This window comes from Moschus berezovskii, chromosome 12, assembly GCF_049115385.1.
Source record: "Moschus berezovskii isolate FMDL1 chromosome 12, NW_MosBer_1.0, whole genome shotgun sequence".
NCBI classification, from domain to species: Eukaryota; Metazoa; Chordata; class Mammalia; order Artiodactyla; family Moschidae; genus Moschus; species Moschus berezovskii.
In genome coordinates this window covers 60,729,169-60,755,818 of record NC_142471.1, presented here as the reverse complement: position 1 = coordinate 60,755,818, position 26,650 = coordinate 60,729,169, and the positions used below count along the sequence as shown (strand labels likewise).

The following is a 26,650-nucleotide window of genomic DNA, read 5'->3' as shown; positions in this document are numbered from 1 at the left end:
CCTGGGTCTGGGGGAGCTCTAGGAAAGGTCCCCAGGGCCTTATTGTCCAGCACCTGCTGCTACTGCTAAGTCACTTCAGTCATGTCCGACTCTGTGCGACCCCATAGACGTCAGCCCACCAGGCTCCCCCGTCCCTGGGATTCTCCAGGCAAGAACACTGGAGTGGGTTGCCATTTCCTTCTCCAATGCATGAAAGTGAAAAGTGAAAGTGAAGTTGCTCAGTTGTGTCCGATCCTCAGCGACCCCATGGACTGCAGCCTTCCAGGCTCCTCTGTCCATGGGATTTTCCAGGCAAGAGTACTGGAGTGGGGTGCCATTGCCTTCTCCGTGCCCAGCACCTAATTCACTTCTTATTTCAGGTGTGGGCAAAGTGTTGTGGGAGAGGAGGTCATAGGCTTCCCTGGGGGGATTCGGAGATGGGACCCTGAAACCAGGTGTGTTGGAAGATCATGGCACCCCTTACCTGGAGTGTCCGGTCAAAGGGATGATGGGGGTAGAAGTAGCCAGGCCTGGGGAAGGACACCAGTGTCTTATACCATTAGCAGCACTTGTGAACACTAATATATAATATAACTTCATGCAAAGACATGTGTCTCAATTTCCCAGGAACTCCTAGGGGCCTTTTATCATCTTGAAAAGGCATCAAGGCTTTGGTACCAGAGTCTTGGTTTTGCATCAAAATCCCAGTCAGCTATAATTAGCTGTATGACTGGGGACTGGCTGTATGATTTCTCTGAGCCTCACTCTCCTCTTGTGAAATATGGGGAAGCAGTGTCCACCTGCTGGGCTGCAGTGAGGGTTCAGTTAGAGCACTTAGGAGCTGTGTAAATACTGGCGGATGCCAGGCTGACGTTTATGAGGTGTGTCCGGAGGTGGGGAACCTCCCGTGTGTGCAGAGACCTCTGCCTGGGTGCTGCCATATCAAGGGGCCATGAGGCTCCCAGGGCCCTGAATCACTGTGCTTTGTTCTACCAAAGTAGGAGAAGGCAGGGGAACACGCACAGGAGAGCTCTGCCTATCATTCACCAGAAAGGGGCTGCCAGAGCTGAGCTCTTCAGCAGTGGCTGTCACCCCAGAGACCTGTAAGACAGTCACACATCACTTCAAAAGGCAACTTTAATTGACCAAATTTATTAACTAAAGATGAACAAAGGATCCCTGTCCTCTTGTCCTCAAGTTTGTGATAAATCTTACTTTGAAAGTGAGCTGCTCAAGAAATTCCACCAGCAAAGACAGCTACTGGCTCCGACTTCCTCGGTGACAAAGAATGGTTGTGGTCATACTATGCACCAGGCCCCAAGCTACTGTTCCAGCCATTCTCCCAGCTTCCAACTGCTGGAGTGTCCCCGGGTTCTCTCTGGCTCTGGTTTCTTCTGTCTCTATTTCATAAAACCATAGATCTGCAAACACTGTCTGATGACTCCCAACACTGACCTTCAGGCCTGTACCCCAGAGCCCTGCATCCACGTACCAGCTCTCCATTTGGTTCTCACTGGGGTTTCACATGCAGATGCCCCAAATGAAACTCTTGGTTCTTCTACCTCGCATCCTCCTATCCTTCCCCATTTTTGCTGTCTGGAGTCTCTGTTGAATCCTCTCTTTCCCTCACATTCTGTGTTCTGTCAATCAATAAATCATGTTTGCTCTGCCTTCCCAAAGTATGCCCAAGATCATTTCTCACAATCCCCCATTGATGTCTGGAAGATGGTGAGGGACAGGGTGGCCTGGCGTGCTGTAGTCCATGGGGTCATGAAGAGTTGACCATGACTGAACAACAACAGCGATGTCATCCACCTCCAGCTTCCCCATCTTCCTTCTTTACTTTGGCAGCTGCCTAACTGGTGTCCATTTTCATTCTTACTCCTCAGGGTGCATTTCGTGAACAAGGCAACCAGAGTAATATTTAAAAACAAATAGCAGGTCATATCCGCATCCAAATGCACATCTCCAGCAGCTGCCCACTGAACACAGAACAAATTCCGATGGTAGCTTCCCTAGCCCGGTATAAGCCAGCCCTGTAACCCCTCTCGTCTCCAATGATGGCCTCCAGCAGAGCATCCCCCTGTTCTGGTTTCAAGGACGGGTCTGGCCTTGAGGAGGCTCAGTCAGTAGTTTGCTTTGTTCACGCCGGTCTTTCCGTCCCACAAGCCTCTTTGCACCAGCACCAGGGTCTGCTCCGTCTGCAAAGCCTCATTCCTCGGATTCACATCACTGGTTCCTTCTTGTGGTTTGCCCTTTTGGCTCAAATATCACCCCTCAGAAAGGTCTTCCCAGACCCTTCAACACACCACCGAAATTGTCATCACTGTCCCATTTTCTTCATAATGTTAGTTCACTCTGTAACACTGTATGATCTATTGACATGTTTGGTGTTTCTCTGCCCTGTCTGGAAGGTAAGTGAGCTCCATGAGGACATGGTCCGTGGCTGTCTGCTTCACTGCTGTGTTCCCACCACCAGGAACACTGACTACAGCACGTGCTTAAGAGGCATCTGACAGGTGGATCAATGAAGCCAGTCACTCCTGCTCTGACTTTCAAATGTTTGGAGTCATCCGACCTCCTCTGTGACTTCATGACAAAGCTTCTCCTATTATCAGTGATGAACAAAGTCACCTTTAATTCCTCGGAAATTAAATTCTCGTTCCTTGGAAATTCCTCAAGCACTCTTCACACTGATGAATGATCCTGCGGCCTTCCAAGTCCCAGGTCGGGAGCGAGGGTGGCCATGACTCTTTGGAGAAGACTGAATCATGAGTCCAAGCCTCATTTCAGAAACCTGCACAGCGTGGCTTTACATATAGGAGATGAAATTGCCGAATAGTCACAAACAAAAATTAATACATTTAATCATATTCCACACCAAAGAAGTTCACATTGAACAGGAACCCACAGCAAATCCTTCTATACAGGATAAAACTGTTATACTGAATGATCACCCCTTAATTTACCGGTGCTGAAAATGGGCATTTGCATAGGTTACACTTTCTGAGAGCAGGTACCCTGGTGCCAAGGGTCGTAGAAATGATCTCCCTTTGAAAACACGGCTGGCCAGAGAGGGACACACAGATGCCTGTAGAGAAAAATGAACTAGCTGGAAATAACAGACAGATCATTTCTCCTGACAGACGTGTCTGTCAACATGGCTCCCTTTTCTGAGAAGAAACAGCAGTGAAAAAACCTCCTCCATTCGTTCCTAAACAGGGACATGTTGTAGAGAATGGGGTTGACGGCCGCGTTGGCAAACGTGAAGGCCATCACCCAGAAGAAGAGGGACGGCCAGATGACCAGGTTCTGCTTGAAGTTCTGGATCAGGATGAGGAGGATGGTGATGATGATGGGGCTCCACATGATGAAGAAGGATATCATGAGCAGGAAGAGGGTGCGGAAGAGCCGGACATCCTGCTGGGACACGCGCAGCTGGTGGCTCTCTGAGTAGGCCAGGCTCATCGTCAGCCTCTTCCTGGATGCCTTCGTGATCTGCAGGAACACAAAGCAGCCAGAGTCACGGTTTACGGCAGGACATCAGCGGGTGTCGCTCTGGGAGGACCAGAGAAGCCCCAGGAGCTGGAATCTGCCATCCTCGCTGCACTGGAACTGTTTGGCTTTGGAGCTTTGTGCGGAGAGGGCTCCCTCCTCAGAGGCCTGACTCTCCTCCTGCACTAAGGATGCCTTGGAGAAATGGGGCAGCTGGCATCCTGAGAATAAGGCCGAAGTAAATCCATGTTGCAAATAGTGTTGATGTACTGTGTGTGCTGTGCTAAGTCGCTTCAGTCGTGTCCGACTCTTTGCGACCCCATGGACTGTAACCTGCCAGGTTCCTCTGTCTGTGAAGATTCTCCAGGCAAGAATACTGGAGTGGGTTGCCATGCCCTTCTCCAGGGGATTTTCCAATCCAGGGATGGAACCCATCCTGCATTGGCAAGCAGGTTCTTCACTAGCCTCACCTGGGCAAGCCAGAATGGGAGGGTCTGGAAGAGAGATGTGTGAAACAGAAGCACACTACTGTGGTCTGAAGGTGTCCCCACCGAGTCCATGTGTTGAAACCTAACCCCCAAGGCTATGTTATGAGGAGCTGTTATTAGGAGCTGCCCCAATTAGGTTAAGGGAAGAAGCCCTTATTAAGGGGATCAGTGCCCTTATGAGAGGCCCCAGGGTGCTCCTTCAGACCTTCCACCCTGTGAAGACAGAGAGAAGTCAGTCTGCAACCCAGAAGAGCACTCTCATCAGGATCTCACCATGTTGGATACTGATCTTGGACTTCCAGCCTCCGGAAATAGAGAAATACATTCGGTGGGGGTTGGGGGGTATTGTTTATGAGCCACGCAGTCTGTGGCATTTTGTTATGTCAGCACATACATCTCTCCCATTATTTCTTTTTCTGAAAGTGTTAAGGAATTGAGTATATAAAATCAGTATGTACTCAAAGGTACAAGCTGTTTGGGAACCATCTCCCAATCACGAAGGTCTGTTGGCACCACCAGCTATATGGAGACCAGAGGAAACCGCCAGCAGAGAGAGACAATCCCTTCATATGGGCAAGCAGGCAGTTTCCTTGTCTGTGAGGGAGATGGGAGTCACTGACAAAACAGCCCTTCCTTCCCCCTTCCACACACCCACCCCCCAATTCCCGTTCTGGGCTCTAGAGATGGGGAAGCTTTAAACTGGCCCTCAGATACATTGTTTGAAACAAGCAGGCATATTCAAAAAAGTGACTAGAAAGTTCTGAAATCAGATTGAGGTGTCCTTAAAGATTCCTGCTCCCAGTAAGAAAGAGGAACTGGTCAGATCACTGCTAGTGACATGCGTTGAAAAACTGAAACCATTTCCTGTTTGTACCCCCAGGTGAGAGATGGCAACAGGTAGGATTAATATCTTTGTACATATCTTTGCACACCTAGATGCACATATCAGTAGAATAAATTCCCAGGAGTGGAACTGCAAGGATCTCTAATATTTTGTACTAATGAGCAGGGTCAGCTTTAGAGCAGAGGGATTGCAGGCAAGCAGGCTACTCTGGTGATATGGGTTCAGAAGGGTGTTCTGGACTCTTCTGTCAGGAGCCCTTGCAGGCACTGCTGTCTGGGTCTTGTGTCCAGTCTGTTCTGTTCAGTTAGAGGATTTTGCTTCAGTGTTGGTCAGAGAGGCTGGTTACTGGTTGACAGTGGGCAGCCTTGCATGTGGAAATGGTCCATCAACTAAGGCAAGCTGACCAGATTAAAATAAAGCCCCGCATATCTTTTCATCCTACTGTCCCATGTAAAACTAGTATTTTTAGAACAGACAAATGTTTCATAACATCTCAGAACCAGAGTATTGGAGCTCGATGGGCCTGTGCAAAGTTGGAGTAGCACTGCTCAGACTTCACTCTGCCTGTGAGGCCTTCGGCACTACTTTGTTTAAATGTAGATTCTGACTTTGCAAGGACCACACTCTGAGTAGCCAAGGCCTACCCAACCCTTCATTCTACAGGTGGGGCAACAGGCCCCCTGAGAGAGGATTTAGCCAAAGTACTTTGAAAACCGGAGCTGTGGAATTATTCATGTCAGGGAGCAAAAAAGTGGGGCTACTGTTAACTGTGTCTTCCAGGCACAGGGTGGTGGGTTGTCCTGACCTCCCCAGAGGTTCTAAAGAGTCCAGTGCTCAGGCTCAGGCTGCCCTGGGCATACTCACAGTGTCCTGCCCGTCCACCTATTTCTAGTTGTCCTCTAAGTACAGCCAGAAAGCAGGAGGCCTGCCTTTCCATATCACTGGCTCAGCTTTAGGGGTGCCAAGAGGTGGGGGCTGAGAGCAGAGGCTGGGGGTGGGAGTGGGGGGTAGGCTGGTGCTCAGTTAGCCCAGTGGAGCCCTGGACCTGCTACCCCGACATGCTCTGTTCTAGTCTACGACCTCTGTCCTAGGGAAGAGATCCAACCCTGAATGTCTTACCACATTTGTGGTGCTTGCTAACTTTCCTTTGCTTAGTCTGGCCCTGCGTCCTTCTGCTTTTCCTGCAGGACCAGTCTTCTGGCCACACAAAGAGTGCTTACATGTCTGGACATTTTAATAGCCAAAAGTCTTATCGTTAGCTCTGCCCTGGCCTTCCTAGGACCATTGCCTTAAGATTCTTGAATCTCAAGAAGTGAAACAATTAGAAAGTAATTAGATTCATTCAAATTTGGGGCCAGATTAACTCTGAGATCTGAATGGCTTAAAATATTCTCTTTAGAATGCTTCTAACTGGCTAAAGGACGTGCTGTGCCATGCTAAGTTGCTTCAGTCATGTCTGACTCTGTGAAACTCTGTGAACTATAGCCCGCCAGTTTCCTCTGTCCATGGGATTCTCTAGGCAAGAATAGTGGAGTGGATTGTGGCGCCCTCCGCAGCTAAAGGATAGCCATTTTAATTGTTTTATGGTTACATGCAATTGCTTCGTGCAGTAGTTTCGGTCTGGGCAACAGACACTGAATAGACAGAACCCTTTCCTTCCCACCATGAATAACAGGAATTGTGATCACTAAGCTTTATGGAAGGCTCCCTGTGTGCCAGGCACGGTATTATGCATTTATTTTATACATTATCACATTTCATCCTCACAACTGCTCTTGGGATTTGTACTATTATTATTATTATCTTCACTTCAGAGATGAGGAAACTGAATCTCAAGAAATTTGAGTAGCTTGTTGAAGTTCACTCCACTGATGCTAAATGGCTAAAGCCACCATCTGGGAAAATCCAGTTCAGTTGACCTGAAGATTAGTGATATCATTAGTGATATCATAAATGGCTCCACCGGGGCTGGCTTCCTCCTGGCTCTTGTGCTCTGCAGTGGGGCTGCTGCTCAGGAGATGTGACCCACCATCTCAGACCCACATGCTAGAAGTCATGTTGGCATATCCAAGCTGGAAGGTGCTGTGTAGAATCAAAATTAGAATATGTGTTCAGGTGAAAGCTGGCTAATCTGAGATCTTGGATGGAGACCTGGGAGGGTAACAGCTGCCCAAGGGCAGATGGAAGGGCTGCAGGCAAAATGGTACCGCTTCTCAGTAGCCTAAGTGCAGCCTGGTGGGCACACAAGGATGATTCCAGCAGCCGCCTCATTGCTAGTGCTGTCCACGTTGCTCTGCCAAGTAGGATGGAGTCCTTAGTACAGTGTCTTTTAGATTTTTTTTTTTTGGCCAAACCATGTGGCTTGCGGGATCTTAGTTCCCTGACCAGGGATTGAACCCGGGCCCTTGTCAGTGAAAGCACAGAGCAACCACTGGACCACCAGGGAATTCCCTAGAAGTTTTTTGAGTGAATGATGTAAATGAAAGTTCATATTTATTGAGCACTTCTTATGTGCCAAGCCTCTGTGCATATCACTTGGCTTATCTCTTTAAATTCTCCCAATGATTCTGTGACTTATGTACTTTGATGATTCCCATTTTACAGAGGAGGAAACTGAGGCTCAAAGAGGTTAAGGAGATTGCCCAACAGTACCCAGCTAAGCAGCTGCAGAGCTGCAAACCTCGGCAGTCTGTCCATGCCTACACTAATTCCTTCCCACCCTCCAATATCTCCGACAGCAGCAGTCCTTCTGTCCAGCCTGTAACTCCAAGCTCTAATGCTGGGAACATCCTGGTTCACCTCCCATTGGCATCCTGCAGCGTTGTGTTTCAGGTGCTCACGTGGCACTTGCCACATAGTCTCTGGTAGATGTTGAAGCATCATTCTTACCTCTGAGACCCACAGGCTGCAGCTCCCTGGGGGTTGGGCAGCCCTGTGGCTTCTGAGGTCCAGGGCTCTGGAAAAGGGCCTGACAATGTCTATGAGCAGACAGCGAAACAGACTGACTCATGAGCTAAGTGAATATGTGGTTGGCTCTTTTTTTAGCACCGACTGATGCTACCATTTCCTTCCATCCACAGTTCCCACAGCTTTGAGGGAGCCAGAAGGAAAATGGGCCCATTATAATCAAATGTGGCTCCTCCCCTGCTCCCTTCCCTACTTTAGATGACATGACTAACCAACTTTCATTCAGGGTTTAAAGTGTCTCTGGCATCACACTAAATGCTTGATGTACTTTTAGATCAAATTAAATGCTCGGTTAACTTCTGAGGATTAACTTTAATCCTTAAAACAAGCCTCTCAGGTATGTTCTGTTATTTTGGGGACAAGAGACGAAGCTCTGAAAGGTAAAGTGACTTGCTCACTGTCTCACGGTCAAGGTGGAGAAGCACACCTCAGGGGGAATGCTCTTCACTGCCCGGGACATCCTGCAGCTTCCAGAACAGAGGACAGAGCTCCCAGGAATGTGGCCCACAGCTGCCCCCATCAGGGTCACTGGTGCTTAATACAACGCACATATGTGGGCCCCCCTTCAGACACCGATTCTGTGGGTCCGAGTGGCCTCAGGAATGCGCACTGTTCATTAACTCCCCAGGTGTTTCTCAATCTCTAAAACACGAGAACTACGCATCTAGGACAATAGGCTTGGGGTTTTCCCCCAGTCCTTTGAAGAGTCACTTTTAAATTGTCTGACTTGCTGCCTTCACATTCACTGAGCATCTGAAGGCCATGACTGAGCGAAGCTTATCCCCACCCCAAGCCACCAGACCACAGCTGCAGACAGGTGAGTGTGGGGGCAGTAACTCCCAGTGACCCAGCTCCAGCCCCTTGGGTCTCCTCTGGGGGTTGCTTGGTCAGTCCACACCCTCCTGATCATTAGACAACAGACTCCATCTTTCCAGAGGGTTCACCTCTTCTTCCATCACAGGCCAGCAGGCCCCAAAGCTAGGGAATGAGGGCCAAGCATGGGGAAAGGAAGGGCCATGTGCTCACTACCTAACACCTTCACCTTTAGCTGAAAGGGATTTCCTTTCTCTTCTACGCCCTGAGCTAGGTAAAGATTTTCCAACTTCAGGCCAGACACTCACTCTCTCTTCAACATATATTTTATTAAGCCCCTACTCTGTGGCCAGCACTCGTATAGGTGCTGTGCACAGCAAGAAGCAAGGGAGCCCTGCCCATTTTGCACTTCCACTCTAGTGTTTGGTGCGGGGAGTATAGGAGGGAAGGGAGGGGGACCAACAAACCTACAAGCTGTCCCACAAATCCTGGAAGCGTCTCATCTTGCCATGGTGATGGTTACTGGGTGACAGTATAAACCAAGCCCCACCCGTGAGCAAGGTCAGCTTGATCAAAGGCACTGGGGTGTGGCCTGGAGACTATTACCCTGGGAAACTGTTGATTGGAAAAAGCCACTGGAGATGTAGAGCACGCCTGAGTCAGGAGGAAAGAGAAATCTAGGGAGGCAGAGGGTGGAAAAGGCCATTGCCCTGAGCAGCGGGAGCAGCCCCGGAAAGGAAGAACCTGGATGAAGCTTGCTCTCAACGCTCAGCCAGGGCAAGCCAGCAACCCAAGGCAGGACTTGAAAGCAGCTGTTCTCAAAGGAGAGTCCGGGCAGCACCAGCCCAGAGAGCTCGCTCTGTGGGGAAAAGGCAGTCTGCAGTCAGATTTAGCAGTGCTGCCTGCTCTGTTCTGGAGTTGGAGATTCTCAAAGTTTGTCAGCATAATAAAGGCTCTGAAAAGGCCTGCAGCAAAGAAGCCCACTTAACCTTGATTAATCCAGCATTTTCTAGCATCACGGAACCCTTCCTAATATTTAACATCGCATGGAGTTCTAGAGAACATTTTAGAACCCTTCTCACTGCTTGTGAGGAATAGAAGTCAGGGTGATTTGAAACAGTCACCTTGGGCTCGCTGGGGAAGAACCCGCCTGCCAATGCAGGAGATACAATCCTGATCCAGGAAGATCCCACATGCTGCAGAGCAACCAAGCCCGTGTGCTCCAACTATTGAGCCTCTGCTCTGGAACCTGGGAGCCACAACTACTGAGGCCCACACATCCTAGAACTCACAACAAGAGAAGCCACCATAATAAGAAGCCCATGGACTGCAACTAAAGAATAGCCCCACTGTCTGAAACTTGAGAAAACCCAACACAGCAGTGAAGACCCAGCTGCTGCTAAGTCACTTCAGTCATGTCCGACTCTGTGCGACCCCATAGACGGCAGCCCACCAGGCTCCCCCGTCCCTGGGATTCTCCAGGCAGGAACACTGGAGTGGGTTGCCATTTCCTTCTCCAATATGTGAAAGTGAAAAGTGAAAAGTGAAAGTGAAGTCGCTCAGTCGTGTCCGACCCTTAGTGACCCCACAGACTGCAGCCTACTAGGCTCCTCCATCCATGGGATTTTCCAGGCAAGAGTACTGGCGTGGGGTGCCATTGCCTTCTCCAGAAGACCCAGCACATCCAAATTAATTAATTAAAAAATAAAAGAGCAACAACTCTCAGGCCTCGAGACGGTGCTTGAGTTAGAGTTAAGAGTTAGAAGCAGTGACAGGTGTGAGGTGGGGCTGCTGGGAAAGTTACCTGTCCTGTGGCTCCAAATGATATGCTAATTGTGTCTCTATAAATATAGCTAATTAACATTGATATTCAATTGATTTTACAGAGTTACACTCTTGACAGAGAAAGCTCAGCAAAAAGGCTGATTCAGTGCCTCTCAGTTATGAGTATCTTCAGAGGGAGAGAGAGATGCAAGCTAGGAGGCTCTGCCCGGGTTCTCCACCTGGAAGCTCACCTGCTTCCAAGTTACCCACAGGTGCAAAATAAGGACAAATGTCACAGTTCTCCTGGGAAAGGGGCAATAGTCAGTTTTATCAGTGGAGTGGAAAGTAATTTTCTGAAAGTCTTATATTTGCATGAATGTTATGATTTTCAAAACCACATTTTACCTTTTTCATATTAAAGTCTAGCAGTCTATTTGAAATATAATATCTGCCCTCTCATTTTACTGTGTTAAACAATGCACTGGGATCCATTTGGCTCCAGAGGAAACTGAGGCCCACATTCATCAAGTGACTTTTCTAAGGTCACGCAGTAATCAAGCTGGACTAGAATTGTTATCTTATGACTCTTTGTCCTGTGGTTTTCCCACTGCCCCAAAGAAGAAGGTGCTGTTGAAGGTGATAGAAGTTTGTTTCTTACTCATTCAGTAAGGGTTTATTGATCCCCTACAGTGAATAATCCAGGCTCTGTTTTAAGCACAGGACTATGGCAGTAAACAAAATGAAGTCTCTGCCTTTGGAGAGCTTGCATTCTAGTGGGCAAGACAGATGACAAGCAAGTAAAAATGTACATATGGAATATGACACGGTTGGAAGTGCTTTGAAAAGAAATCAGGGTGAGGGACTAGAGAATGAGGGGGACTCTCTGGAGAAGAGTCTCTTGAGCAGAGACCTAAATGAAGTGGGAGAGTGGCCCACACAGAAGCCTGGAGGTAGAGATCCAGGAGAGGAAATGGCAGGTGCAAAGCCCCTGGGGCAGAGTGTGTTGGCATATGTGAGGAACAGCCCCAGGGACACAAGGGAGATGGGGGGAGAAGACAGTGAGAGGGCAGGCAAGGCCCAGATCACACAGGGCCTTGAGCAGAGAGTTTTAGCTTTTCCTGCGTGTGTGAGGGAAGTGATGGGATCTAAATCACATCTTTGACTCATCGCTCGGAACACTGTTTCATAACTGTGAGTCACAATGGACAATCTGATTCATCCAGGAGCCGTCCTGGGATCTGTGATGGGAAGAACGGAAGGCTGGCCATGGGTTTCTATGCGCAGTGTCTGGAATTGCAGTTACATGTGGATGGATAAGAGGATCACTCCCCCAACTCCTCAGGGCTCAAGGATGTTTCCAGGTGAGCCCTGGCATGAGGAGAAGATGGAGGGGGTGGGAAACCTTTCCAGAGAAGACGTCATCCTTCTTCAGAAGGCAGCTGAGAAGTGTGAGGTACAGTGAAAAGAAGCAGATCGGAGCCCTCTCGGCCTCTGCGGGGCTCAGGGGTGGGACCGCCCAAGCAGGAGACATGGATGCCCCTGCCACCACGTCAACCAACCAGCCCTGCACCAGCGCCAGATCCTAGTTCCTGCCTTGCCCCAAACCTGGGCCCTGCTGTTCATTCTCTCAGAAATCTCAGCGGTGCCTCCTCCCAGCACGCTGAGAGGATGAGAGGAGCAGCCTTGCCTAACAATTAGCAGCAGCAGCCATTTCTTCACCCCCTGCTACGGGCAGGTGTGACACTCACCACAGTTCCACCACGAGTCACTCCTATGTCTCTCACAAAAATCTTAAACGATTGGACTTTCGATCATTATTTTGCAGACGAAGGAACTGAGGTTCGGAGAAGGTAAGTAACTTGCTGAGGCCACACGGCAAGTAAGGGGCAGATTCAGGACTGGTTATTAAAACAGCACTTTCAGGTTTCCTTTTACATCCATTTGTCTTTTACAGCCCTTTGCTTTTCTCCTTTTTCCCTCTTTTTTCTCTTTTAACAATTTGCAAAGTTTTCACTCAAAGCCTCCCCGTGGGTTTCACTGCACTGAATAGCAGTGAAAAGGGACACACATCTTTTCTTGTGTCTCCCCTTCCTTTGCTTGTGTTAAAGCTCCTTCTAGATTGTGGCCTGCTCTTGACCAATCTCTACCCCCACACCGACACTTCACACAGCAGATCCTTGACAAACGTCTGAAGAATTAAAGTGTTGGAACTCTGGAACCAGACTGCCTAGGTTTATGTCATGATACGGCTGCTTATGAGCTGTGGGAGCTTTCATAAATTACTGAACTGCTCTGTGCCTATGTTTCCCCATCAGTAATTCCGGTTAGGAGTAGATGAGTTCCTGACACATGTAAACACCATTTGTTTAAAAAAATTTTTTTTTTTAAATAAATTCATTCTATAGGGATTCCCTGGTGGTCTAGTGGTTAAGAGTCCGCCTGCCAATGCAGGGGACATGAGTTCAATCCCTGGTCCCAGAAGATCCAACGTGCTGTGGAGCGACTAAGCCCAAGCACCACAACTATGGAGCCCACACGCCTAGAGCTCATGCTTTGTAACAAGAGAAGCCGCCTCCGTGAGAAGCCCGCACGCCACAACGAACAGTAGCCCCCGCTCACCATAACTAGAGAAAGCTGGAGCGCAGCAGCAAAGACCCAGTGCAGCCAAAAATAAGTCAATAAATAAACCTTAAAAAAAACTTCAATCTATGTTTCTCTTTTTTCCCTCGCTTTTTCCTTTTAACATAATGATAGTAACTAAAGCTTACAGAGCACTTATACATGCCAGACTCCCACTGTAAGCACCATATAGACCTCAATGTCAGGCTCGAATCTGCCTCACACCCTTGAACAAGCTGCATCTGGGGCATCACTTAAAAGGGTCACAAGTCACCTGGTGGGGAAGAGCCTTGGGATGAACATGGTGGTAATCTCACACAGAATCCAAGGACTACAAGATTCAGATGGAAGATTGCTTGGTGTGGGGTTCTAAACTTCTAAGCAGGTCACAGATCTTTAGTTACAAAGAAAGGGCCATAAAAGTGGCCGGACAGCAAGCAGGACTTCAGGGCTCCACTTCAATATGCTCGTTTACCATATGACCCACTATATGCTATAAAACCAAGATTCAACAACTGTAAACATTGGAGAGGACTCAGGTTTTGTATTTGAACACAAAACTTTTGAGCGTGAACACAGGCAGACACCACCTTTGCCTGGGCCAGCATCTCATATGCAAATATGCTGCCTCAAGGGGTAAGAAAGAAGCAGGCTGGCAGGTCTTTTTTACGTCCCTGTACATAGTCACACTTGAAGGAGGAGATCATTTCCTGTCCAGCACACTTATGAAAGGAACAAGCCCTGGGAGTGAGGGGTGGCAATGGACGGAGACAGGAGGGGCTTCTGGTGACGTTCAGCTTCTGGGAGCTGCTTCTGGGAGTGTGGTCAGTTTGTGAGCTGTGTGTGTATGCTTTCTGTATTTATACTGTACTTCAATAAAAAGTTTTTAAAAGTGTACATTTTTTATTGCCACATCGCTCTTTGTGATGGGGAAACAATAGATACAACCCAACCCAAAAGCTCATAAAATAAATTATGTCACATCTGTATGATGGAGGACCATGAAGTCATTGCAAATAATGAGGCAGAGATACGGGAACTGATACAGAAAGATGTCACGATACAGTCCTAATCAAAAAAAGGAAGTTACAAAGTAGAAAGCATTATCTCAAATCTGAAAATAAAATGGTTGAACCACGGAAATTGATTCTTAATAGCTGACCATTTTATATGGTTCAGTATATATATATACACACACACACGTGTGTGTGGAGTGAAAAAGTTGGCTTAAAGCTCAACACTCAGAAAACTAAGATCATGGCATCTGGTCCTATCACTTCGTGGAAAATAGATGGGAAAACAGTGGAAACAGTGTCAGACGTTATTTTTTGGGGCTCCAAAATCACTGTGGATGCTGACTGCAACCATGAAATTAAAAGACACTTACTCCTTGGAAGGAAAGTTATGACCAACCTAGACAGCATATTAAAAAGTAGAGACATTACTTTGCCAACAAAGGTCCGTCTAGTCAAGGCTATGGTTTTTCCAGTGGTCATGTATGGATGTGAGAGTTGGACTGTGAAGAAAGCTGATTGCCTGAAGAATTGATGCTTTTGAACTGTAGTGTTGGAGAAGACTCTTGAGAGTCCCTTGGACTGCAAGGAGATCCAACCAGTCCATTCTAAAGGAGATCAATCCTGGGTGTTCATTGGAAAGACTGATGCTAAAGCTGAAACTCCAATACTTTGGTCACCTCATGCGAAGAGTTGACTCACTGGAAAAGACTCTGATGCTGGGAGGGATTGAGGGCAGGAGGAGACAGGGACGACAGAGAATGAGATGGCTGGATGGCATCACCAACTCAATGGACATGAGTTTGAGTGAACTCCGGGAGTTGGTGATGGACAGGGAGGCCTGGCGTGCTGTGATTCATGGGGTCGCAAAGAGTCGGACACGACTGAGAGACTGAAATGAACTGAACTGAACTGATGTTTATATGTACACACATGTACATATACGTATTCACATTGCATATAAGTATGTATATATATAAATGTATAAAATATAACCTGAAAAAATATTCTTTAAACTGCCAACAAAGGGGGTAGACAAGCTTTTTAGTATCTGTATTACATATTTCTATGTCTTTAATTTTTTATAATGAGTTATATTACCTTTCAGTTCAATTCAGTTCAGTTCAGTCGCTCAGTCGTGTCCGACTCTTTGTGACCCCATGAATCAGAGCACGCCAGGCCTCCCTGTCCATCACCAACTCCCGGAGTTCACTCAAACTCATGTCCATCGAGTCGGTGATACCATCCAGCCATCTCATTCTCTGTCGTCCCCGTCTCCTCCCACCCCCAATCCCTCCTAGCATCAGACTCTTTTCCAGTGAGTCAATTCATTGCATGAGGTGGCCAGGGTATTGGAGTTTCAGCTTTACCATCAGTCCTTCCAATGAACACCCAGGTTTGATCTCCTTTAGAATGGACTAGTTGGATCTCCTTGCAGTCCAAGGGACTCTCAAGAGTCTTCTGATCAGCAAAAACATTAACTATAACAATCACAAAGATAAAACTTTTTTAAAATACCAAACTTTTGTCCCTTAGAGGGACGGATCTGGGGAGTGAGCCAGGATTGGGCTGGTGTGAATTCTAAGGTAACTTCTGACCTAGAAATGCTAAGATTCCATCTGAACCTGAATGAAGTTTAGCCACTGGGCTTGAAGCAAACGTACCTGTAAAATTTTGGAGTAACTGATCACAATAAGCAGTCCTGGTACCAAGAAGTTGAAAACAGCAAATGATACATCCCAGGTGATTTCTCCACCAATACTGGGCCAAACCAGCGTGCAAATCGGAATTTCCTACATACAAAAAGGAAGAGAAGGTCATTTAACGTGGGATTCTTATTTGGCCATTAGCTCAAGTCCAGTTGAGGTTATCTGTCACTGTTACACTGTTGTGTTTTGATGTCACACAACTGGCATGACAAGCAACTCTAGAATCCCTTCCAATGCCCACACAACCCCACTTACAAATAATTTGCCTCAAACCCTCAGAATCACCATGATTATTATTCCCATTCTCCAGTGAGGGCACATGGCCTCAGGGTCCAAAGGCTGGGGAGACCTAGGCATGATTTTGGATCATGGCTCTATCACACGGATCATGTCCAAAGGCATGATCCCGGATTCAATGCTCTTTCTACTTCCTTGGACTGAGCTGCAAAGAGCCATTGAGGCTTCTCTTCCAAATCCTTCATTTTACAGGGGAGAAATCTGACCCCTGAAAGTTTACATAGATTGGAAGAGATGAGCTACACACAAACGTATAAAACCAGGAGCAAGGTTTCAGTACAGTCACGCTGCTGAAGGCAACACGGTCTCCACTAGGGCATTAAGTGTTCATTTGGGGGGTGTTCAAATGTCTGAACTGTGTCAACCTGCATCAGGGCAGCCATGGCTTACTCTAGAACAGTGCTCTGTCCTCGTGTTCCTCTCCTGCAGGGAAGCACCCAACAGGCTTGGAGCGAAGGTGCAGTCGCAGACATTAGTTAAAGACGTAAAACCACTGAGATGGGACGGAAGCGTGTGTAGGTTTGTGACCTTGCTGCTATTGCTATTACTATGCTATGTTGAATTCAAATGTTTGACAGTAACTACAAACCCCAAACTTGTTGGGAACTCACTGGATAGTTACTAAGAGCTGCTACAATGATTTCTCCCAATGAATAAATAGGTTAAGGAAAAGACTTCTATCTATTTATCCTCCCAAACACAAATCTCCAGCATCTGCTTGACTATAGGACAAAACTATTTAGAAAACAAGAGCCCTTCATACTTTCAAACACATAGAACAGATTTTGAAGAACACATTCTCTGTAAAAAGACCACATTATTGATTTTTGGTGGACAGGGCATCTTAACCACTGTTCAAAAGCAGCAGCATCAACCACAACATCATTCACTCATTTGACCGATATTTATTGAATGCTATTCTAAGAAAAGGGTTTCCCTGGTGGCTCAGTGGTCCTTGAGTCAGGAAGATCCCCTGGAGAAGGAAATGGCAGCCCACTCCAGTGTTCTTGCCTGGGAAATCCCATGGACAGAGGAGCCTGGAGGGCTACAGTCCATGGGATCACAAAGAGTTAGATATGACTTAGTGACTAAACAACAACAACAGAAACTAAGCAAAGGCACAGAATTTTTATCATTTTCTAACGTGTATCAAAACTGCATGGTTGAACTCAAAATACAATCAAATAATCACCCCTTTTCCTGTTCAGTATTAACAAACAATAGTAACATCTGAGATTCACTGAGCATTTATTCTTGGCCAGGAACCACTTTACATATATTATCTTATTGAAAGTTCAATACAGCTTTTTTTGAAATGCATAGCTATTTTCCCCAAATACACAGAGGAAGGAACTAACACTTAGAAATATTTTCCTAAAATATTAGTCTAAAATACTAAAGATATAGTCCTTTTTAATCATCTCCAAAGAGCTGGGTGGTTATAAAGGATATCCAGGGATCTACCAAGAAAACTCTAAGGCAAGTCAGGTGGGGAAGAATTAGTTATATTTATGCCTTAAGGTGGGCTTCCCTGGTGGCTCAGATGGTAAAGAATCTGCCTGCCATGCAGGAGACCCAGGTTTGATACCTGGGTTGGGAAGATACCCTAGAGAAGGAAATGGCAACTCAATCCAATATTCTTGCCTGGGAAATCCCATGGACAGAGGAGCCTGGAGGGCTACAGTCCATGGGGGTCGCAAAGAGTCAGACACGACTGAGTGACTAGCACTTCGTACCTTGAGATGGGGGGTGCAGTTGGGGTGAGATTGTTGCCTCACAAATGTCCTGGATATTCTAGAAACTTGTTATTCTATCCTCACCCCACTGTGCATACCTGATGAAAGAAAGTTTATTAGAGCTGTCTACATTTTGGTAGTTGGAAAGAAATCTGTATCTCTCACGGATCTTCTGGATATTGGCAGTGCAGTGACCATGGCTCTTTGGGAAATCCACGCAGCCTTTGCTTGTACTCAGACCTCCACCCACCAGGGACCCCTCACTCCAGGTACATCTGTGGGGCAAGGCATATCAGCAGATATGTTGAAGCGGCAATCAGGAGAAACAGATTCCAGCCCTGAGTGGGACTTAGTCTCTAATTCTTACACTTGTGATGGGAAAATGTACAGAGAAACAGATGACCCCAGAACCATTTCTTAAAACCCCCAACAGACCCCAAACTCTTTCCAAAAACCCTCTCCAGAATGTCAGCCCTACTTTCTCCAGGCTTAAAAAGGTTTTGTAGAAGAATGTGTAATGATAAAATAAGGTGTGCCCTCTAAATTAGGGAAAAAATATAGATCTTTAAATAATATGCCTGTATTGGCTTTATGTTGTTGAGGAAAATGTATAGGTGTGAATATACAGGTATCTATCCATACATCCACACAAAGAAGCATAGAGAAGACTGGAAATCCAATTAAAAATAAAAAAGACCCAAAAAAACCAAGTACACAGACACTTGATACAGGAACGGTATATGTCAAGTATGTAAACCCCCATGATTCAAAATATTGAGAAATTTTCCTTCAGATTTTCTTGCACAAATGAGCACCAGGTAAATTTTAATATTTTGCTAATAATGATGTTCAGTGATTGGAAGGTGAAAGATCTAAGAAATGATCAGAAAAGACAGATAAAGGCTTCCCATCACTGAGTGACTCAGTGAGCATTTGTAGCACAATGATGCTTCTGTCATTTTCTTGTGCTCATTAAAAAAGGCATGTGGGGGGAAAAAAAAGACTGGGATACACTCCAGAACATTAACAGTGTCTATTTCTAGGTGGGACTCAAGTTATATTTACTCTTTTGACTTATGTGAATTTTCTAAATTTTCTATAATGTGTCTATGTGACTCTTATAAGAGGGAAAAAATGGCAGTAAAAGTTTATTTTTAAGAGAAATGTTGAGCAAATGTGAAACAGAAATTACCATGATAGTTGAGAAACCTAAACAGCTATTTTTTTCAACAAACACAATGAACCCAGGAAGACTCGCACATTCCGTGACACTGATGAAGATGCTCTTTGACTTTTTGATTTGTGGCTCTCACTCCAGATAGGAGTGTGTAAGGAAGTAAGATAAGAACTCTGCCAGGCACCCTCATCCATGAACTAAGAGACAGTGAGGGTGGCTTGCGTGAACTAAATGACTAATTACATGCATTCTAGAAAGCTTTATATGGTATCATTGGTTAAATGCAGTATTTATCATCATTTCAAAAAAAAAAAAAGAAGAAGAGGCACCAAGCCCACAGTCCAAGACCTAACATGGTGTTATAAGTTTGTTTCTGTGGGAAAGTCCACTCGACATAAGTCATTTTGCTTCTAGGTATTCTCGTAGGCTGTGACTTGTAGAAGGAGTTTGGCAGTCAGTCAAATCTGGAAGGTTGGGGCGTGAGTATTAGAATATTCTCTGTAATTTTTCTGCACATTTAAAATGTTTTCTGATTTTAAGAAGGAAATTTGAAAACCAAAAGCACTGGGTCTACTTTCCTACTGGGCTACACGGGCAGAGCTGGCTCAGCTGGTGACGGTGTCCTGCAATCTATTTGTCCAACCACTTGCTGACTCAAGCCACCGTGGCTGAGCCACTGCGAGGCCACAGTGGGAATGGGCCAGGAGGCTGCGGTGCAGTCAGGGAGGGAGAAAAGCACTAGGAAACTTCAGTACAGAGCAGTGGACTAGAAGTACCCAGAGAGCTACCGGTGATGGGATTGTGGAGTGACCGAGAAAGCGGCCTCCAGGAGGGGTAGTGTCAACTGTGCCTGTGAGGATGGGGCTTTGGCCAAGAGAACGAGGAGGCTGCGCTCCATGTCCCAACCAGAAAGGATGTAGAAGGGAGGCCAGGTACAATGGTGTGAAGTGTGCTTGGGGGTGACCTGTATTCCCACCCCAATCTGCATTTCCCCCTGGCAGTCTCATCCACTTCCACGGTGGCTTTTTGCAGATGCTGCTGCCATCTACTCTTTCAAGCCCAGTCTTCTGTTGAACCCCAGACTGGCCTCCCCACCCCAGGAGCATCTCTATAGGATGCTTCACAGGCACACCTAGCCTCCAGTGTCACACCCCCAACAATCCCACCTCCTGCATCACAGACTCCAGGCACAGAGCCTCCATTTTCCAAGCTGTCAAATACCTGAGAGCTGCCCGTCCACCTTCTTCTTCTCTGTCCACTCAGAGGGAACTCCTAGGTTCTGCCTTAACAGCTATCCAACTCACCACAAGCTCTTTCTCACTGCCCCCCAAGACCCAGTCATCTCTCACCTTGTAAGTCCCAAGGCCCTTCTCTAGTTGGCCTCCACCAACCCTTCCAGCTCTATCTCATGCAAACATGTGGGCTGTTTCTTCTGCCTGTAACGTCCCTCCAGTCATCCATGTCACTCATGGCTTTCCAGGAAGGCTCCCCTGAGAGCGGGAGACATCTATCTACAAGCACTGCTCAAGAGCTGGCCCCTGCCCCCACCGGCTGACTCATCTGCAAAGGCCACCTGACTTCAGCTGTTTCCTGTCAGCTTCTCTAATGACTCTTCCTGGAACACCCTTGGGGACCCCTTTGTAAATAATTCTCCCTGCCTCACCTCTTCAAACAAGATGGAAGACCTCAAGGTTGTTTTAAGAAACTAGGCATCCTAATTAAATGTCTCTGGTTCTCTCAGCTTCTCAGCTGAGAAGAAAGAACATACCCATGCAAGAAATGGACTTACTTTCCTGTATCTTAAAAGTATCCTTTAATATTAGCAAAGGTAAGCAAACTTGTCTCCTCAGTCAATCCACACGCAGTAGAGACATGATGGCATTATTGGCCTGAAATCAAACTGGGACAGGGCAGAGAGCAGTGCAACCAAGCGCTCCTCTGGAAGCATGAACTCGTGGGAGAGGATCCTGGAGGGACAGACAGACCCTGGCTAACTTCCAGTTCCATTCTTCATTCATCCTGTGACTTTAGGCATATTCTCCTTCAGAAAATAAACATGAGAACACCAACTCGTGGGGTTACTGTGGGGTTACTGAATTGTGCCAGGGTCTGAGACTAGAAGCTGGGTGACCTACATGCACCTCTTTGGAGAGAAGGACAGTGTCTTGGTCATGTGACTCATGATGGGGGCAGGAGGAGGGGTGCTCAGTAAATGTTTGCAGAATAAATGGGCAGCACACTCTGATCAGGGTGAACAGTCCTCCCTACTTGCCAATGAGGGTCACACCCCATGGGGGCCATAGCACATACAGACAGGAATTCTATTGGAATAGGCTGGGATGGCCTGGCTGAGATGGCTAAGTTGCTAGGATCTGTCCACTATCCTAAAATGGCAGTGCTTTTTTGTTTGTTTGTTTTTAATGTCAGTCTTTTATTTTATGGCAATCAGAAGAATTATACTGTTTGAAAAATGTTTAAAATATTTATAACCAAAGATAAGGAAACTAATAATAGCTGGCAACTCTTGAATGCTTAACTCTGTGTGTGCCAGGTGTTAGTTCATTTGCTAAACATAGTCACCACGATGTTAATAAGGATAATATTGCTACTGTGCCCACTTTGCAAATGAGGAAAGGGAGGTATAAGAGAGACGAGACCACTTACTTCTGTCTCACAGCTCCTAAATGGCAGGGATGGGATTCAAACTCGGATCATCTGACTCCAAAATCTGTATTCCTAACACCAAATTATTTAGCATTTTCCAGAATGTCTACCATTTCATCTAAGTTTGCGAGAGTCTAATTACCTTGACTGCTGGGCACCACTGCCCAAATGGACAAAGGTAATCACATTCCTGGGGAGTGGGTTTGACCAGGGGTAGAGCTCAGATAAGCAGAAAACTCTGAGAGACACTGTCTCCCTGGCCTGTTCTCCTAGTAGGGAGGGAGCCAGTCTGCGCCTGGGTTTAGTTAATTCTCTGAGCTGGTGGTTTGGGTAGGAAAATGTCCCCCATCCAAAACCTCCATATTTAGTGTCCAAGTGGGAGGGGGCAGGCAGAGCCAGGAAGTTGGGAGTAGAGGATTGAGAAAACAAGTCTTTGCTAATTTTAAATTTGAGTCTCAGTTCAGTCTAGACCAGATCCTTCACTGTCTCTTTTTTATAATGCCCCCTCCCTCACCCCGCCACCCCAATTCTCATTCTTCTCAACTTATTCCTTTAACTGCAGAGCCTCAGTCGACCCACCTATAAAATAAGATGTTTCCTACATGTTCAGGTCATAGCCCTTGAGGAACCAGCAGTTTTCTGTTTGTTGGGAGGTGTGGGTATGTGTGTGTTGGGGGTGTGGAGCAGGTAGGGAAAACAACAGAGGATTGAGGGCTGGAAAGGACTGTCCCAGGTTTTCCTCACAAGTCCCACACGTTCCACCTTGGGGAACATGGCTCCTGATGCCAGCTCACCTGTCCCTAATCTTCTGGCCCACTCTTTCCCTCTCCAATGGCTCTTAAGACCAAAGTGGTGTTTCTGCATCAAAATAATAAGAGGGGCCACCCCAACATGAATCTCCACAGAGGCATCTTAGGGTAAAACTCCCACCATTCCAGAAGGGCTGTGGAGGGTCCAGCCTCCACAGGTGCCATACCTGGGGTAAAATACAGAGTGGCAAGGCACGGAAGGTCCTGCCTCTGTGCGGAGGCCTTCTGACTCAAACAGCCCGTGTCCACGTCAGCAAGCAGTTTTAGTCTGGTTGTTGGCTGCGAGGTGACAAGAGTCTCGTTTTTTAGTGTCATTTGTCGGTTAAGTAGGAGTGTACCTGAAATAGTACTGCCTCTCCACCCCCGCCCCCCAGGCGCCTGCCGGTGGGGCTCACAGACCTCTGTCCCTGGCCCTCCCCGGGAGGCGCACGGAACCTAACACCGGGATAACAGCCAGAATCGCGGGCCTCTGTCCAGGTCTGGTGTCCCGGCTGAATCTCCGCGCGCGAGAGCCCTGCCTGCAGTCGCGCCGCAGGACAGCAAAGAGAACAGACCTGCGCCCGCAATTCCGGACCTTGGGACTGGAGCAGACTGGAGCCAATGTCGTGAACAAAGCAGAAGCTTTGTTCGATCCCACAAAGATCCTAATGGCATCTCTGGGTGCGCCGCCCAGAGTAAAGCTCAGGGGCTCAACCTCGAGAATCTTCGGAATATTTCGGGCGCCCAGGATACCCTGAAGTCACTCTTCATCCAGAGCTCCCAGGGTAAGATCCCGCGGTCTAGTTTAAGCCTTCCGTCTTGCAGTTAGAAAAACTGAGGCTCCAGAGCGGAAGTGACAACCCCCATAGAGGCAGCACTAGGTCTGGGGGCTCCGGGTCTCCAAGGCCCTTTCTCTCCGGCCCATCCACACACACATGAGCGCGATTCTCAAAGCAAGACCCTCATTCACCTCGCACCCAATCTGCTGAGCACGATCTCAGCTCCTCCTCGCACTAAGGGTGAGATAACTCTGAGCAATTCACTCTCTGCGTACCTTGGCTTCCTCATCCTACGTGTGATAATAAGTACTGCGAGAAAGCAGAATTTACTATAATGTGATCAGTCATTCCAGGTCTCCCAAGTTCCGTCTGTCTAACCGTTAAGCCCCCGTTACTCCATTAACCTCGCAATAGTGCACTTTACAAGCATTTTGGGGACTCCACTCACAACGTTTTGGAGGGCGTTTAATGTAACCTACACCGTAGGGTCATAGTGAAATTTAACAGATAAGACTTCACAGTACCGAGCACGGAGAGACAACTATTAAATGGCAACAAGTGGCCTATTATTGTTTTGTTGTTTTTGTTAATGATCATCCCAGATCACCGTCTCCGTCGCATCCCCCCTGCCAGCCCTTCCCGGACACCTGCCCGGCGCGCACACTGCGGCGCTCACCTGGTCAGCGCCGGGTAACCGCTGCGGGAGGACGCGGAAGAAGATGCAGAGGGGCAGCGCCGCGATCGCCGAGTAACCCCAGATCAACGCGAGCAGCGCGGCCCGCGCCTGCCGCCCTGGCCCCCGCGCGCCACGCTGCACGCGCACGATGCACACCACGCGCTCCAAGCTGACTGCCGCCAGCGTGAAGATGGTGACGCTGCCGCTCAGGGTCATCATGTAAAAGAGCAGGTGGCAGGCAACCGGGCCCAGGAGCCAGGCCTCCGTCCAGCGCACAACCAGCACGAGCGGGATGGAGCTGGTGAAGAGCAGGTCCGCGCAGAAAAGATTGAGCACCAGGCTGGCGGTGGTGCCGCGGCGCCGTCGGCGCGCTACCAGTACCAAGGCGCACACGTTGCCGAGCAGCGACACCACAAAGATGAGTGCCAGCACCACGGTCTCCACGGCGTTCAGCACTAGCCGGTGGTCGCCCTTGACATCGGAGAAGAACGGGAAACGGGTGCGGTTGGTCCGCTCCAGGCTGCGCACGGGCGCAGTGCCCGCCGCCTGCGCGCACTCAGGGGACATGCCGGGCACCCCGCGGCCCGCAGCCTTCTGCGAGCGGGCTCATCTGGGAGGTGACTGAATGCCAAGGCGGGGAAAGAGGGAGGGAGAGGGTTGCGACATCTCCCCTCTGGCCCCCTCCCGCCTGAGCAGCGCCAGAGCTGGGCGTTGCAAACTAAGCCTGGGGCGCGCGGGAACGAGGAAGTGCCAGCGACGCCGGCTGGAAATACCAGGCTGTGAGGGAGGCGGCAGTCTAGGTAGAGGACGCCCTCGGCCGAAGTAGGAGCACCCGAGTGCCCCAGAAGCCCCACCGAGAGAACCCCCAGAAACCCCGCAAAGCCTCCCCAGCTCCTTTCATTCCCCAGGGGCACCTGGAGGACAACCTTAATCCACTGATATAATTTAAATTTATTTAGGAGTGCTTGCTCTGGACTCTGGAGATCATTCTGTCCTGTGCTTTTCAGGCTTCACCAGAGAAGTCTCACGGGTCTGGGAATAAGTCCCAAAGCAGCTTGCAATGGGTCCACATCTTTTTGTGCGGGTGGGGAGTCATTTATCATTGCTAACTAACATGTGACTGGGTAGATTAGTTCATCTCTCTGCCCTAGTTTTTTAAAATCTATAAATGGAGATAATAATATCCCATTGGGTAATTGTGAGTATCATAGAAAGAGATTTATACTTGGCACACAGTAATTTCTCCTGAAACGTTATCAATTATCAATTGCCATAATTAAAATTCAGGTAAATTCTGCATTCTGAACAAAGATATAAAATACTTCCATGTAAAAAGAAGGGGCCCAAAAATATATTGAATAAACTTGGCACCCAGGAAAGACAGGCACTGCAAGTGCACACACACAGGTGGTGAATGTGCCTCTGGCACCCCACTTTGACAAACACTGAACAAACCAGTCCCCTTACAGATGAAGAAACTGAGGAACAGCACGAAGTGACTTGTCCAGGGACTTCCCCGGTGGTTTAGTTGTTAAGACTCCGAGCTCGTAAAGCAGGGGACACAGGTTCAATTCCTGGTTGGGGAACTAAGATCTTACACACCATATGGTGCAGCCACCAAAAAAGAAAAGTGATTTGTCCAAAGTGGCACCTGCTTAGTAATAAAGCCCCTGACCCAGACGTTTCTGTCACACCCCTGTTGTCTAGTTTTTTGTTATACTAAATTAGAGAATGAAAGTGTGCCTGTGGCCCTAGCCCCAGTGACCACTTCCCTGCCAGACACCGTCCCACCACCCACACCCTCACTCTCTTCCCCTTTGCCTTGCTACCAGGCCCATCCATCTTGTAATCATCTGTGTATTTATTAAGAATTTGGTGCACTAGCAAAAGGTGCTATCTGGTGGGGAGGAGGGGGAGAGGGCGGTCATATCTGTGTTTGCTTATCACTGTGGCATTTGGGGTCTGAGTTGACAATGTGACCTCTGAACTGAAGGGCAGATTGCATGTTAGTGGGAGATGTTCAACTTGAACCTGGACTAAATTCAGGTAGTAAAAGGGAAGCCGTTTGCTTTCGGACACAGACCAAAAAGGGCAAGAGATTGAAGTAAAGGGAACTCGAATGGGATTTGGTAACTGTCTGATTGGGGTCACAGTGTATTAGTTTCTGTGGAAGGGAAAGGAGAACTCTGTGTGTGAGTGTGTGTGTGTGTGAGCGCATTCTTAATGCACAGCATGGAGACAGGAAGAGATTTTCCCAGAGTGGCCAACAAGAGTTCAGTCTCTGCACTAGAAAGCCTTCTCCATCTTTACCCTCCTGAGTTCTCTCAATGGCAAAATGCATCTTGCCAGCACAGAGTTTCCCAGACTGTCATATCATCTTCATGGAATTCATTGGCCAAAAGAAAAACCCAACAGTTTCGTTTATTAAGCAGCTGGGTCCAAGTGACTTAATAAGACTTTATGTCCTAACAACTTAGTAGTCATTTGGGAAAATAATAAACATGAATTATAAAAATAAAAGTTTTCATTTCTTTCTCAAATATGACTTCCTAACAGAATGGGTGACCCTGTTGAGTTCTATAAAGCTGGGAATCAGATGGAAGGCTGCCACTCTCATCTCCTGGTCCACATTGATCTGAATCTATCTGCTTTCCATCACAGTAATCCCTGAAGACCCAGATTTGTCAATGAGTTTGATGTCGAAACTGTGAATAACCCAGAGCTAGTAGTCCATGTGGAATTCGGTGAATGTTGAGTAGTACTGTGTTTCCAGGACTCCCCAAGCACATATGGGCAGTGATTAAGAACACAAGCTTGAAAACTTGCTTGCTGGAACCAGAAT

At 47.6% G+C, this 26,650-nt stretch overlaps 1 protein-coding gene across 1 annotated transcript; it reads right to left on the bottom strand.

Moving 5' to 3' along the window:
- Positions 1-1,120: 1,120 nt before the first annotated feature.
- FFAR4 (free fatty acid receptor 4) lies at positions 1,121-25,002 on the bottom strand. The gene is made up of 3 exons (XM_055425065.2): positions 23,809-25,002; positions 15,647-15,775; positions 1,121-3,477 (listed from the first exon to the last, which is right to left on the bottom strand). Exons 1-3 carry the CDS (start codon positions 24,373-24,375, stop codon positions 3,088-3,090), a joined length of 1,086 nt encoding a protein of 361 aa, XP_055281040.1. The 5' UTR covers positions 24,376-25,002; the 3' UTR covers positions 1,121-3,087.
- Positions 25,003-26,650: the final 1,648 nt, after the last annotated feature.

Excerpts from the sequence above, each read along its gene's own strand:
- FFAR4 (XM_055425065.2), bottom strand. The coding sequence starts at position 24,375 with ATGTCCCCTGAGTGCGCGCAGGCGGCGGGCACTGCGCCCGTGCGCAGC. Across the intron at positions 15,776-23,808 it reads GGTTACCCGGCGCTGACCAG|GAAATTCCGATTTGCACGCT; the intron begins GTGAGCGCCGCA and ends TTTTGTATGTAG. Across the intron at positions 3,478-15,646 it reads GTTACTCCAAAATTTTACAG|ATCACGAAGGCATCCAGGAA; the intron begins GTACGTTTGCTT and ends GTGTTCCTGCAG.